Source organism: Miniopterus schreibersii, assembly GCF_964146895.1.
Source record: "Miniopterus schreibersii genome assembly, chromosome: 17".
NCBI lineage: Eukaryota > Metazoa > Chordata > Mammalia > Chiroptera > Miniopteridae > Miniopterus > Miniopterus schreibersii.
In genome coordinates, this window is record NC_138117.1 from 3,738,273 (window position 1) to 3,751,896 (window position 13,624).

At 38.0% G+C, this 13,624-nt stretch overlaps 1 protein-coding gene across 3 annotated transcripts in view; it reads right to left on the minus strand.

Moving 5' to 3' along the window:
• Positions 1–13,624, minus strand: part of RAD54B (RAD54 homolog B) — a 39,589-nt gene that overhangs the window by 6,998 nt on the left and 18,967 nt on the right. For 2 of the 3 annotated variants that reach the window (XM_081117354.1, XM_081117355.1), the window contains exons 4-11: positions 8,091–8,285; positions 6,679–6,957; positions 4,666–4,828; positions 3,952–4,177; positions 3,484–3,685; positions 2,397–2,536; positions 763–1,053; positions 313–488 (exon numbers count right to left, since the gene is read on the minus strand). In XM_081117354.1, the coding sequence (XP_080973480.1) occupies positions 313–488; positions 763–1,053; positions 2,397–2,536; positions 3,484–3,685; positions 3,952–4,177; positions 4,666–4,828; positions 6,679–6,957; positions 8,091–8,285 (1,672 nt within the window). The remainder of the gene's footprint in view (positions 1–312; positions 489–762; positions 1,054–2,396; positions 2,537–3,483; positions 3,686–3,951; positions 4,178–4,665; positions 4,829–6,678; positions 6,958–8,090; positions 8,286–13,624) is intronic. The other variant, XM_081117356.1, reaches the window with a different exon arrangement.

Genomic DNA, 13,624 nt, shown 5'->3' on the forward strand with positions numbered 1-13,624 from the left:
GGCTAGGCAGCTGATCAATGACTCTGTCATCATTGATGTTTCTATCTCTCTCTCTCCCCCTCCTTTCCTCTCTCTGAAATCAATAAAGATATATAAAAGAAAAGAAAAGAAAAGAAAAGAAAAGAAAAGAAAAGAAAAGAAAAGAAAAGAAAAGAAAAGAAAAGAAAAGAAAAGAAAAGAAAAGAAAAGAAAAGAAAAGAAAAGAAAAGAAAAGAAAAGAAAAGAAAAGAGAAAAGGAGGGCGGGAGTGAGGTCATACTCTAAGCCAAAACTCCACGAGCACTAACAAGCAGGGATCACATTGACCACTTACCTCTCAGTAGGACGAAGTTCGTGGATGGCAGCTAAGAGCTTTGCCAGCACCTGCAGTTTTCCTGACTCCTCCTCAGCGAACACGAGAGGGTCATAAGCAGCCGGGAACACACTGGCCAAGCCTTCATATAAACTCTTCTCTTCATTTTCATTCCAAGTTGAGCTGCATTCTTTTTCCTGTTCAACAGAATGACCGACACTAAACTGACTGGCTATATCAATAAAAAACAGGAAGGGAGGCCAGGACAAATTAGTAGACAAGGTACCAAAGGGCATGGGGCACATCCTCGAGAAGGTAGAACCTCAAACCCATGAGCAGAGCCACACTGAAGAGACTCAGATCTTTGGGGGAAACCACACACAGGACCCCAGGGATCAGTGCACTCTGCCCTCTTAGATGCACATGACAGAAACCTCAGCTCCCAGCCTGACAGTCTCACACAACACTTACCTTTATGGAGTTGAACAGAAGGCAGGGGTGATTGCACAGTTTTTTAAGAGCGCCTATGCATATCAGATGAGGACTACTTTCCAACGACCCTTGCAGACAGAACCTGACAGCCTGAGAACTCAGCAGCTTTTGGTAAAGCTTAATCTGTAGCACCCCCGGTCGGCAAAAGACCACATTCTCAATTTTAGGTGGAAGGTATTTATTTATGACTTCCTGGGTTCTTCTAAGGAAAAAGAGTCCTGTGAGGCAAGTGAGCTGAGCTGCTCTCCTCTCTCCCAGCTCCTTCTCTTCCTGTGAAAAAGTAGCAGACCTAAGTAGTGCTAAGATAAAAACACTTGCCGTTAAAACGAACATGAAATATTTTATGATGATCAACTAGTTACTTCCATTCGAATTTTTTTTTAACAGAATAAATGAAATACAAGTTTGGGAAAGGAAAATTTAGCATTTGGCCAACTTTAGGGTTTGCTATATATGTTGGGTAAATAAATACATGTGATTTATTTTTCAGCAATGCATCATAAACATTCTCCATGCTATAAAATACTTGCATAAACCATTGTGTTTACAGTTTCTGTTCCAAGGGAAATGTTCCATAAATGTCTGTTGACCAATTACCATATCTTATTAATTCTGAGACATACTTTTTTACACTGCATATTCTCTTAAATAGAACGCTTTTTTATAATTAGTGACTTCTTACAGTAATAACTGATAGCATGTTTCTCTTGTTGATATACATAATAGTGATCGTTTTAGAACTGTTAGTATCTTGGACTTAATGAAATACTGAGTATGCACAACATGTAGACTCTGTTTTCTTACCTCAGAAACATTTACTTCCAATTAGTTTGTTCCCTTTAGTATGTTTCTGATTTTTACCCTTACTACTAAATCTTTAAGCATATCTATGATTATTTCTTTATAATAAATTCCTAAAAGCTGTACAAGGCAACAAGGCATTCACCATTCTAAGGCTTTTGATACACCCCCCCCAAACTATCCTGTTTGTACCAATTTACATCCCGACCAGTAAAGGCCACTACACTCATATACACTTGCTATTACTATGAAAATCTAACCAACTAAAACATCTACAGGAAAGTACAAAAGTTACTTCATGGTTATTTTGGTTTCCTTTTTTAACCCTCACCCGAGGATATGTTTTTATGGATTTTAGAGAGAGACAGAGGGAGAGAGCAGGGGTGGGGGAGAGAGAATCGCGGATGTGAGAGAAACATCAACTGGTTGCCTCCCATACACACCCCGACCGGGGATCGAACCCATGACCTTCTGGTGCACAGGCCGACGCTCCAACCAGCTGAGCCTCGCCGGCGAGGGCCACTTTGGTTCACTTCTCAATGCCAGCAAGGGTGAGCATTTTTACATGTTTACTGTCAATTATAATTCTTTATGAAGTACCTATTTATGAAATTTTAAAAAGTGATGTTATTTCCTAAAATAAGGAATACAGGAGTTGAAGGACTGTGAGGGGGGGAAAAATTCACTACACTAATATAATTTCTCCTAGATTAAAACTACCCAAGTTATACATAGTTTTCCCAAACATACTGCTCTTTTTATTTTTTTCATACTGTTCTTTTTGAACCTAAATTTATTTAAAAAAATTATACCTCAGAAGCAGAAGGTTGTCGCGAAATAATGATGGGTTCTTCATATATTTTTCTATACGATGACAAAGAGCCTAATATTCCTGGATTTACAAAATCAATTAATGCAAAAAATTCTTGCAGGTCATTCTGAACTGGAGTACCTAAGGAGAGGAAAGCGATGAGGTCAGGTTTGTGTTTTACAATCACAGGTCTACATAGAAATTTGTACTGTCTTCCTTAAGAGAGCTAAATGTAAGCCAAGTCCCTATAGCTGAGGGCAAAGCAGTAATTCTTATTATAACTGTATGACTTTGAACAAACTGCCTTAGCTCTTTCAGTTAAACTCAGGATATTTTTCATGGTAAATTTTGTATTTGTTAGCACCAAACAAAACTTTACTGGCTATATTAATAAAAAAACAGGAAGGGAGACCATGACAAAGTAGTAGACAAGGTACCAAAGGGCATGGGGCACACCCTCTAGAAAGCAGAACCTCAAACCCGTTTCACCCCTGGCTGAGCTCTATGGATGTGGAAATGCTCTGGGGAACAGATAGGAGGCTGGATCTGCTCTGAGCAGAACCATTACTGAAGAGACTCAGATCTTTGGGGAAAACCACACATACAACCCCAGGGATTCATCCAATCCACCCTCCTAGATTCACAAAAACCTCAGCTCCCAGCCCGACACAGTCTCACACACCATCGACGTAGTTCAACTCGTTTACCCTCACAACAACTCTGTGAAGTAGACGGTATTATTATCCCTATTTCACAGATAAGGAAACTGAGGCATGGAGAAGTTAAGTAACTTGCCCAACATTGCACAGCTGTAAATATGACTTGGGAGTCAAGCACAGGCAGTCCAACCCCATCTCCGACATTCTTTGCCGGACCATTGTTTATTCCTCAAAAACCCAAAATCTGAGTTGCAGAAAATTACACAAGGATTTGAAAATTCAATCTTACCAAGGCTCAGTTATCACAGGTGTATTAGTATGAACCCCATCCAACACCACAGGTTCTTTGGGTGCCAAGCATCATATTACAGGTCTTACATGTTCAATGGGCAACAAGTCCATCACATCCACCCAAAAGTGAGTACTGACCAGTGAGAATTATTCCTCTCTCACAAGCAAGGCTCATGAGGGCCGTGGTTGTCTTAATGGCACTGTTCTTCAAGCGATGCCCTTCATCGCAGATCAGAAGATCAAATTTCATAGTCTTAATCTGATCCAGGGAACGGAGTTCATAACTGATAATCAGAACAGAATAAAATGGACATCTCATGAATTCTTCTATTTTGTGGTCCTAAGAAAAAAGGAAATATTTAACAAATCATGGGCAGAAACTGTATGAAATGAAAATTAAATAGCATATTTCTCACAGCCACTAATCAAGTATTAGAACAAGTTCACTCAAAACCAAACTGTATGCTAAGGCTCCATTTTTCCGCAAAGGAGGTGGAGAGTCACATGCGCTGAAAAGCTGCCACATTAGAGGGTGAAAATTGCAGTGTTGATTTGGAAAACTAGAGGTTTAGAAAATGACAGAGGCTAGACTTTTAAGTCTCTTACCTGATCGACAGTAAATGTTTTAATCCTCTCACTTCCTAACCATTTCTGAAATTCTTTCCTCCAGTTATTCACCAAACTTCCAGGGGTGACAATAAGTGTCCTCTTTATTACTGGCTTGCCTCCGTAGGGACCCTGACACTGCAGGGTCCAGATGAGTGAAATGCACTGCAGTGTTTTCCCTAAACCCATTTCATCAGCAAGAATAGCTCCACATCTGCCAGTCACTCTGTTAGAAATAATTACACTCCTTTAATCACAACAGGAAAATATTTTATCATCGCTCATTAGTCAAGAACCAGAAGCTGATATTTTGCAATTAAAACAAATCCTACCCCCCTAAATACTTTTTCTAGTTTTTCGTTCATCTGATTTACAACATCTCTCCTTTGAATCTTTGATAACTGTATTCATTATATATTTATTGTCTACGAAATTACTAGACAATAAACAAGACAAGAGTGAGGCCCTGGTGCCCAGCTCCTAGGACTATGGTCCTGCTCCTGCACACCCAGCTCCTAGCAGGATGGCTGTTCTATGGTATCCATCAAGAACTACTTTTGAAATAAATGCACACATTAAGTATCACTCATCATTCCAACTAAATGCATGATGGATCCCCTGAGAATCACTGTATCAGACTCTTCCTAGAAAACCATCATGTTACAGGCTAAATCAAAACTCAGATTAGACTCAATGAATTATGTATTTTCCTACCTCATTCCCATCACACATTCATAAAGAAACATGACTCCTTCTTTCTGATGTGGTCGAAGGTGGTATACAAGGTGAGGATCTATCACCACATCCACAACAGGGAAACTACTCTTATTGAACATCCTCTGGTGGTCTTTGTTGGGTCGTGGCATCACAAGGGAATCTTAAGAAAAAGGTAAAACAGTGACTGTAAATGAACTGCAATTTCGCTTCATTGGCAACTACATTACCTTGCTTTAATTATGCATCAGATTGAACTGTTTGCCATCGTCTGTGGCAAAAAAACAAACAAAAACCTTCAAATTTACTAACACTAACCCTAAGCAAGGGTACAAAATTTTAAAAATAAAATCTCATGCCTTATTGATGTAAGACTTCATGCAAAGAATTACAAAGAGTTTTCTAAACTTCATCTACTCAAAGTGCTCTGAAACCACCATTGTCTAATAAGAAATCCACTAGGCCACACCACTTAATAGTTCAGTCAAAGCAAAGAGAACTATTCTACCCAACAGAAAGACAGGCTGGAAGCCTGCCAAGACGCACTTGCTAATGCCGGCGGCTTCTTACTCTGGAAGGCTCTCTTTAGTTCCAGTGCTGCGCACAGGGACAATGACCACCACTCCCATCAATCAGAGGATCTGAGGGCTTTCCACTGGCTTCGCCACCATTATCTGCTTCAAGTTAATCACTACACTCATGAGTGTCAAACTAATGAATCTTTGCAAAGCAGCATGAAGTAACCATGGAAGAATTAAGTAATTCTTTAGAGGTATGCTAATACGGTTTAAAAGATTTATTAAAATGCCACCAAAAAATACAAAATCAAATATAAATAGAGAGCAGGTCCCAACTTTAGATAAATCTGAAGGCATAATAAACTCATCCAAGTGACTTTTTGAATATACTTCTCTGTCTCCGAATAAGTGCCTTTCTCTCCCACTCCCCACGCCCTCTGCCACGCAACAGCACGGTCCAGAGAAGGAAGGGTAAAGGAGAGGGAGGAAGCTTGTTAAAAGAGCAGGAGGGACACAGTATCTGGATAAAGGAAAAAGCAGAAACATAAGCTTCCACTGTCTATATTTCAACTGAGTCTCAACAGGCTCAGAGAGAGCTGGACGTTTTTAAGCTGGGGTGTTTACCCCAATTATGCCAATAACGTCTGAATTTAGGTGCGCCAGCTCATCTGTCTGCCTCACCTCCTCCAATGCAAAGTGAAGTAGCTCATCTCCACGACCTCCAAGGCGCCTTTATTTCAAAAACTGTTTCCATGATACTTGCAAGAAAGGAAAAGACTTAACTATGCCACTTCGTACACTTTCATTTTACTCCTGTTATGAAACAAGCCCACTCTATTCCCCAACCTCCCCACCGTGCCACAATTCAAATGTTCCCGTGTCCTCACCGAATGAGCAGCTCTCTGACGAGCTTTACCTCTGAGCCCGTACAAAAAAGGCATCAGGAAATACTTACTGAGTACATAATCAATTTATTTTTTTAATCAAAAACAGACTAGGTTTCATTTTTTAATGTGATTTTCAAGTTAAATTCATTAATGTGAAAATTAACTAATTGAGCAAAATTCTCAAGTAAAATTTGAATTCTTTATGTGACATCTCATTATTCAACATTTTAATATGATAATGCAGGTAATCAAAACATAGTCTTCAAAATGGAAGTGTAAAAAAAATAATCCTGATTCATGAATTTATTAATTTTCCTCCTTCCTAAATGTCAGATTTTATCCCAAACCACACACATATGAATGTGTGTTTACATCTACAATTTGCATATTTTCCCTCAATGCACAGAATTTTTTTAGTTTCTTGTAATTCACTAACTATATTGTTACTCAACATCAACATTCTCTCTTACAAATCAGATTGTGCATCTGAAGAATTATATACATACTTGCACCCAAAAACTTTAAAAGAAAATTTAAAGTTTAAATTCACATACCAAAAATCTTTTGACAGGAAAGACAGAATATTCAAACTATTTTTTAGCTCTTACTTGGTGCACATGGATCGTGGCGAGGTTTGCAATTTTGGAGACTGTTCTGCCTATTTTCCTTTGAATTTGGTTTATAGACACTTTTTAAAGGGTTAGTAAAACACTTCTGGGCAGCAGGAGAACTTGATACAGCAGGACTTCCTCCTCTATCCTGGAAACATCTGCCGCTGCTGAAATCGTCTGGGGAGATCACACCCATGACTTCTACCTCTTTCCCACCAATCACCATCGTATGGCCCTCTGCGATCTTCTCAAGCTCTTTGCGTTTATATCCAGTGCCTTTAAATTGAGAACAAAGACAGTTAATTTCCTGACACTCTAAGATGACTGAATTAGTGATACCATAGTCACCTCCCTGTAACTGTACAGAAAAACTGTGCTTTGAACGCAAATAGCCTTGTATAACCCATTAGCCAGAATGAAAACATAATTTCTCATCTTGGCAAAAAACACACACAAAAAAAACAACAAAAAAACCCCTGAGAAATCAGAAAAAATAAATAATAATATAGCTATAAAAATTAGCCAAGTTTTACCTGTGGCCAGTGTGGCTCAGTTGGTTAGAGCATCACCCTGTGCACTAGAAGGTCACAGGTTCGATTCCCAGTGAGGGAACATACCCAGGCTGCCAGTTCAATCCTGGTCAGGGTGCATGCGGGAGGCAACGGGTCAATGTTTCTCTCCCGCAGATATATGTCTCTCTCTCTAAAATCAATAAAAAAATGTTTTTTAAAAAGTGGGTTATTTTATGAAATCAAGCCTGTTTGAATTATTATTAATTCAACAGACATGTATTAAGTGTTGCCTTGGGTGAGGATTGAAAAAAAAATTAACAATAAGCAGCAATGCAAAAAACCATGGCTGGTGTTAGGCATTCTGAATCTGCGGGCTCATTTGTATTAGTTTAAATCACGCTGGCAACATTTTATAACAGACATAATGGCAACCTCCAATGTAAATGTACAATCTAGGTCATGCCTAGCCATTATCTCCTTGCTCTTTTTAAATTTTCATTTGAAATTATTGAAATTAGATTTTATTCCACTCCTGATAACATCTTTTTCACTTTTAATCACTTAGCATTCTGCAAAGAATAAGGGGGGGAAGTGTACTAGGACAAAATGCTTCATCTCAGAAAAATGCCAAACTATATACAGCTGGCTGACCATTTGATTTTTTTGAGAAAAATCAATTTTTGGAGAAAATGAAACTATGAGATGGGATTTGCCTCATTGAGTTAATATACATAAGACTAAATAGTATGAGAAAAGTTTATGTTTATGAGATAATTTAGGCATAAAAGATCATCTTAATCTACCCCCTTTATAAAACCCAATCAGATTTCAATTATGTAACCAAAGGTATATACTAATTTTAGGCCAAATCACAAACATTAGGTAATTTCACAATACCTCTTCCAATGTCTTTGCCTCCCAAGTCCTTCAATGTAAGTGATTTTCCTTTGACAATGAGAACAGCGTCACCTTCCCACTTTTTGTGTTTTTTCTTTGAAGCCTTACACCAAACAACACTGAAATATTTAACCACACTATCAGGTTCCACTTCTTGTTCCTTAGACACCGTTATGTCTTTAGACGATGAGTAAACTAGAATAAAAATATAAAATATAAACGACATTACTAAAGATCACTTCAATACCTAAAAGTAAAACCATTCAAACAAAAAGACACAAAAGGAAATCAGACTGCATCAAGAAGCATGAAAGAATATTTGACCATATCATGTTAGCATTTTATAAACTGAGAAACTCAAATCAGGTGCTCGCATTACCATGTGTGCAATAAATGTAAATTTCTTATCTCAAACTCATACATACTCAGTTAAAGTAAAATGACATAATAATCACTGCAAACATTTTAAAACTCTAAGAATTTAAAATAATATTTCAACATCCATGGGAAAATATCTAAAATCATGTTTTGAACAACTGACTTAATAGTGATACAAGTCAGGAAAACTAAGATCACAAATTTCTCTGAAAGAAAAATCTGTAGTTTTTTCAAATAAGAACAAATGTAAAAGAGCAAAGTAGCAATGAGATTCAATTTCCTTAAAATACTTTTGCATCCCAGTTAGAGAGTAATCGGGCTGGGCCACTGATTCTAAGGCTCTAAGTTCCTTCTTACAAAAGCCTGTACTTTTCTCAAAAGCACTTCCAGAATCACCTTATAAACACATATCCAAGGTTAACTAGACTTATTGTGGTGATTATTTCACAACATATAAAAAATAGTACGTTGTACACTTGAAATTAGTATAATGTTACGTGTCGAAGATTTTCAACCAGTATGTTGCAAGAATTTTTAGAACATGCAATACCTGCTGGACTCCCTCTCACCCACCCTGTGGAGCTCACCCCTGCTGAGGAGTACAGCCAGAGGCTCTTTCTGTGATGGAGCCTAACAGGCAGCCAGCGGGCGGAAGAAGGCGACACGGATCTCAGAGTGCCTCAGGACTTTTGTTGACCTGACTCTGGCCCAGTGCCAGAAAAAGCCAGCCTTTGTGTGCAGCTTGGTCCTTCCCGCATGCACCCAGGCCCAGCACAGGCAGTCACAACCTATGGCTCCCCTGTAGCTCCAAACAAGTTGCTGAGGGCTAGCCACAGGCAGTGTCTTACAAGAATCCTGCACAAGAATCCCTCCCAAGAGGCCCAGAACCAACACACCCAGTGGCTAGCCTCAGACAACATCAGAGCAGGATCCAATAAGTTTCACAAGTGGCATATCCAAACGGAGATTTTGGCAGGCACCCAACCCTGCGGAGGCAAATTCCACATTGTGTGGCCAGCACCTGCATGGCAGCTTGCATGCCATGGCTGACATTGAGCCTCACAGTAAGCCAGCCTCAGGGTCGATCCCAAGCAGGAACAGGCCAATTGCAATCAAGACTCAATAACAACAGGAGGGCCCACATAACTGCACAAGAGACATTCCTGGAGCACCCAACTCAGGCAATCAAGAGGACTGCACCACTGGACCCAAGAGACAACTACTATATAAGGCCACCCTAGGAAGACTGGGAGTCACAGCAGCTCTATCTAATACATAGAAACAAACACACAGTGACAGCCAAAATGGAGAGACAAAGAAACAGGCTTCAATGAAAGAACAAGAGAAATCTCCAGAAAAAGAGCTAAATGACAAGGAGTCGGGCAATTTATCAGATATAGAGTTCAAAGCAATAGTTATAAGGATGCTCAACAGCATGAAAAAGAACATAGAAACCATAAAAAAAGAGCCAGAAATGAATAATATAATATCTGAAATGAATAACACCCTGGAAGGAATACACAGTAGGTGGGATGAAGCAGAGGACTGCATCAGTGATTGGAAGACAAGATAGAAAAACACATTATCAGAGCAGCAAAAAGAAAAAATTATTTTAAAAAATGAGGACAGTTTTAAAAACCTTTGGGACAACATGAAACATAACAACATCTGCATCACAGAAGTACAAGGAGAGAAAGAGCCAAGGGATGGAGAACCTATTTGAAGAGATAATGACCGAAAACTTCCCTAACCAAATGCACTTTTGCTAAGTCAAATTTTGAATACCTAAATATTATCAGAATTTATCACTCCATCAGTTTTTAGTCAAGAAAACTTACCAGTTTTTAGATAAGTTGATAGCTGTCATGTGTGATTTTGGTTGTTTTACCAACCTTGATTTTCCCAGATAAAGTTTTTAGCATTAACAAAAAACCCCAGATGTTTTGATTAGTTTTTTAACTCTAAAAAAGCTTTGTGGTATGCTATTCGTTTTCTTTTTGCATTATTTCTACCAGTAGCAGTTACTGTGCATTAAATAAAAGACTGACAATATCTAAGACTGATGATATCTTTCTGCATTTTAAAAATTTGTTCCTGTTTTATACTGGGCAAGAGAAAAATGTAATTCCTCAGGATTGCTGTAAAACGGGGGGAGGGGGGGAGGGGGGAATGTCCTCATCAAATGGTTGTATTCCTAGGACCTAAAACAGTGACTGTTATAACCCCCTGCCAAAAAACAAACAAACAAGAAACAGAATACAACAAAAGACAGTAAACTCTGAGAATTCAGAAATTACCTATAATTAACTTTGAAATACCATAAGCTACTCAGACTTAGATATATCTTTCTTTTGCAGAAGAGCAGGATTAAGACCTAATCTGGCTGGGTTTGAATCTTGAGTCTGCCACTTACTAGCCATGTGACCCTGACAAGTTATCTCTCTATGCCAATTTATGAATCTGTAAATAAATATAATATTAACACCTGCCTCACAGACTTGTGGGCATTAGATGAGCTAATATATGTAAAACACTTAGAACAGGACTTGTCATATAATAAGTACTCCTTAAATGTTACCTGCCATCATCATCATCATCTGGCCCTTCTGCCTTTGCCACTTAGTCCCGTTTTAACTGTAGGACTTAGGGCAGGAAAGGAAAAGTAATTCCAAAAAGTAGAGTGTAGACAAGTGGAAATAAAACATATATCGAACATCACCTCTTATATCTACCTTACTTGTCTTACATAAAATATTGACTAGTTTGAAACATCCCAGACTAACCACCCCTAACAATTCCACCATAACAGTACTTTTTCATTTCTGAACTTGGTTCTGATCTATTTCCCCCTTGACCCAGTCTTCCCAAATCAGTAACAAAAAAATGGTCAACATAAACAAGAGACTTAAAGCCCATCAGCAAGACTCACAAGGTAAAGATGCTTAAAACCATTCTTTGAAAAAACAAAAAGAGGTACAAAATTTCATGTTAATACTGCTGGTGGACATTATAATCTTAATGATTCATAAGCACAGTCACTCCAGGGTTGGGTGGCTTAATTACGCACTGCATAAACCCAAGTCTTTAATAATCTTTCTTTCCTTCCAAAAGTTCTACATAAATACGCTGTTTTCAAGTGAGCACAAGAAAGTTAAAATGCTTTTTATATTATCAAGTTCAATAAAGAATGTAAGTACTCTTGCAAGCTGTATTTTTTTTTTTTTTAGTTTTAAAATTACCAAAACATACCAGAACTTTTAATATGCATTAACGTAACTGCAATATAAATTTAAGATTTGAAACAGTTTTTATTACACTAAAAATATACAAACATTAATACACAAATTCCTTGAAACTGGTAATCAACCACAGTTTTCTTTATGTAATAAGAGATTGAATGTCAACTAAGGACAATTATCATTATATATAAAATAAACCTAGAGGGTATTTCTTTGCATTAAAGGTCACTTTCAGAATGATATTTTATGAGAGCATGACAGGGACTATACATCTCATCATATTTCTCAACACCTCATCAAAGCATTATACGCAGTAAGTGCCAAAATAGAAAAAAATGAATAAAACTACAATATTTCCACATATTTAATCATCTGCCCAGCAATTTCATTTCATTTAAATATCATAAAAATTATTCATCCATTTCAATTCTCACATTCCAATCACTGAACATGTGAAACTTTATTTTTTTTAAAAACACACACACTGTAAATGGAAGTTTAAATGATACAATCACTTTGGGGGAAAATCTGTTTCTTAGAAAGTTAACTGTATACCTTCCCTAATCCAACATTATGGCCATAACAAATTTATGCAATACTATTCACAGAACTTTTATACATAATAGCCAAAATCTGGAAATGACCCAGAAGTCCATCAAAAGATATTAGATAAACCAACTGTGGTATATTTATTTACACCACGGATACTACTCAGCAACAAAAAGCAGTGAATTACTGACAAGATGGATGCACTTGAGTGAATATTAAAAATGTTAAGATGGGTGAAAGAAAAACAGAAACAAAGGGTACATGCTATATGATTCCAAGTACTGAAGTTCTAAAACTTCTTCATGAATTTTTTACAAAATTAGAATGGTTGCCAGAGGACTGATTAGAAAGGGACAAGAGGAAACTATCTGGGTTGAAGATAATGTTCTGAATTTGAGAGGGTTTTAAACTACAAAGGTGTCATTATCTGCCACTCATCACCTAAGTTTTGTGCATTTCAGTTTGTAAATCTTAACTTAAAAAAAATAAACCACATACACAAATAAATACTAAACTCCAGTTCATAATACTCATGCTGAAGTATTTAGTATTCTAATTCTGCAACTTGTTTTAAAGTAAGTTTTCTTGCCCGGCCGGGCGTGGCTCAGCGGTTGAGCATCGACCTAGGATCCAGATCACAGTTCGATTCCCGGTCGGGGCACAGGCCCAGGTTGCGGGCTCGATCCCCAGTAGGGGGCGTGCAGGAGGCAGCGGATCAACGACTCTCCCATCATTGATGTTTCTCTCTCTTTCCCTCTCCCTTCCTCTCTCTGAAATCAATTTGTTTTTCCTAAAGTTTTCATTGGAGTTCTCTATATACAGTATCATGTCCTCTGCAAATGAGTTTTATTTCCTCCTTTCCAACTTGGTTGCCTGATTTCTTCCTGATTGCTGTGGCCAGGACTTCCAGTGCCATGCTGAGCAAGAGTGGTGAGTGCATACCCGTCTTGTTGCCAATCTTGGAGTTTTTTCCCCTTGAGTATGATACTGGCAGTGGGTTTGTCATATATGGCCTTCATTACATTGAGGCATGTTCCTTCTATTCCCACTTTGAGAGTTTTTATCATAAATGGGTGCTGGATTTTATCAAGTGCTTTTTCTGCATCTACTGATATGATCATGTGGTTTTTAACCCTTCATTTTCTTTACGGGGTCATGTTTATTGATTTGTGGATACTGTACCAACTTGCAATGCTGGAATAAATCCCACTTGATCACGGTGTATAATCTTTTTTAATGTATTGCTGGATCAGGTTTGCTAATATTTTGTTGAGGATTTTAGCATCTATGTTCATCAGGGATACTGGCCTGTAATTGGTGGGGTGCTGAGGGATTGGGGGGATGGAGGAATTGAGCACAAAAGAAAAA